This window comes from Dipteris shenzhenensis, chromosome 31 (assembly GCF_047967505.1).
Source record: "Dipteris shenzhenensis isolate YYH24624 ecotype China chromosome 31, Dip_SZ_1.0, whole genome shotgun sequence".
NCBI lineage: Eukaryota > Viridiplantae > Streptophyta > Polypodiopsida > Gleicheniales > Dipteridaceae > Dipteris > Dipteris shenzhenensis.
Genome location: NC_141626.1, coordinates 7,054,314 through 7,056,181, shown reverse-complemented (window position 1 = coordinate 7,056,181; position 1,868 = coordinate 7,054,314). Strand labels below are relative to the sequence as shown.

General features: G+C 45.7%; 1 protein-coding gene across 1 annotated transcript; it reads right to left on the bottom strand.

Moving 5' to 3' along the window:
• Positions 1-243: 243 nt before the first annotated feature.
• LOC147880964 (uncharacterized) lies at positions 244-1,627 on the bottom strand. Its single transcript, XM_087370230.1, has 2 exons — positions 935-1,627; positions 244-784 (listed from the first exon to the last, which is right to left on the bottom strand). Exons 1-2 carry the CDS (start codon positions 1,400-1,402, stop codon positions 569-571), a joined length of 684 nt encoding a protein of 227 aa, XP_087226356.1. The 5' UTR covers positions 1,403-1,627; the 3' UTR covers positions 244-568.
• Between the last annotated feature and the right edge of the window lie 241 nt (positions 1,628-1,868).

The following is a 1,868-nucleotide window of genomic DNA, read 5'->3' as shown; positions in this document are numbered from 1 at the left end:
TGCAATAGTTGCAAATGGAAGAGAATACCAGCAACAGCATCATCGGGAGCAAGCAAAGATGATGTGTCACTACATTCGTAAACTTCGATCCATGCGCAGGATGTTATGGCCTAAATCTCACGCTTCAAGAAACAGTTCCACTTAGAGAAATTGAAGGCCTACTAGTGTAGTAAAGCTTTCAAAGGAGGATTGCTCACGTTTCTCGGATTGTTGAAGTAAAAAATTCTCTCTCTCTCTCTCTCTCTCTCTCTCTGTCTCCCTCTGTCTCGCGCTCGCGCCCTCTCGCTCTCGCATATTACAAATTCGCTCTACTCAAGTTGGAAACCAGCTGATCTGTGCGGCGCGGCGCTCACCGTCGCGTGCTTTGTTCCTGACTTCGGGGTATCTGTGCTACTTGATATTGTCATTCTATTCCTTAGCTCAGTGAACAGACATTTCCAAGGGAACGGACTAAGACGACTAACAGCTTCACTTCTATGGCTGAAGTTACTAACCCAAAATTGTCGATGCTGCGCCCCTGACTTTTCCCATTTATGTGCCTTTCACAAGTATTATGTACTTTCCTTTTCTAGTCCGTGAGTTGTTGTAAGCCAAATTCGTCATGTAATTCTTTCTTTTGGCGAATATATTGCTCCAAAATGAAGGCCTCCACCTTTGCCTTAAATTCTTCCGAGCTGAGTTTCCCGCAATCGTTAATGTCCCCGTCATAACTCACGATTTGCATATTTAGCTCGTTCCTTCCCATTTCGCATGTGAGACTGCCATCTAATTTGTGGTGTAATTCCTGCATTTGCGGTGCAGCAGAGCAAAGAACTACGTGAATATGCAATACGTTTCCAGAATCCTTTAATAAAACACAATGAGATTAGAGTTGATGTCGTCTGTGCAGAAACAACACGGAATGCCTAAGTCCAACACAAAACGCAACACTTACTGACTGGACAGCCGCCGGGGTATCGAATCCGTCGACATTTTCAGGTAAGGACTGTTGAAAGGATGCGTTGATGCAGCTGACAGGCTGTGTTGTCCAATTCCTTCCAGCTCCTGTATCTTTGGGTGTGTTGAAAGCGCCGGAAATATATGCGAGAGTAATGATAACGATATTCAAGAGAAGGAACAAGTTGAAAGAGGAAAATAAGCTGCGCAGCGTAGGCCACGTTTGAAGGATAGTCTCCAGAATACAGAAGGAGGGGTGTGTCGAGATAGCAGACTTGCTCCATATTGGCGGCAATAATGTGATTATCGATGCAATTACAAGTATACCAAACGCTAGGAGAGTGATTCTATATTTTTGTAACGCAGATCCCTCGCGTTTAAATCTAGCAGAGCTAGCAGCCTTTAAGAAGGTAACTACAGAAGACGGGTTCCAGAAGGAAGAATCAACAGAATAAAAGGGCTCCATTGCGCGAATCTAATACAGGCGGAGTGCCAAGTAGAGTTGAGGAGGGTGAATCAGATATAAGCGGACAATGCTCCTTAGGGTATGTTCTTGAGAGAAAGGGAGACAGCAAATGGTCCTGGAGGGACAGGAAAACGCCAGGAAAACGGTGACAGTTAGCAGAAGGGGGCGCGAAGTATGGAAACGAGGAGTGAGAGTAAGCAGTGTGAGGATGGGGTTGGAGATGGAGGGGAGTATATGAAAGCAAAGAAATTGGAAAACAATCTAGCATGGGAAGGGGGAAGTGTTCGTCAAGCTCGTGCAGAGGGGTGGGACGGGGTATGATGGAGATGGAGCAAATGAGTCAAGATTCCCGACAGCCTTTTAGAGTCAAGGAGTCAAGTTGTTCGACCCCGACAGGATCAATGATGATAAAGTATTGGAAGCTTCATCAGCGTAGCTGCAGCTGGATGCTGACGTAGATGCTATC

Coding starts and splice junctions, on each gene's coding strand:
- LOC147880964 (XM_087370230.1), bottom strand. CDS start 1,402: ATGGAGCCCTTTTATTCTGTTGATTCTTCCTTCTGGAACCCGTCTTCT. Junction 785..934: donor CCCCGGCGGCTGTCCAGTCA/GTAAGTGTTGCG, acceptor CCGCAAATGCAG/GAATTACACCACAAATTAGA.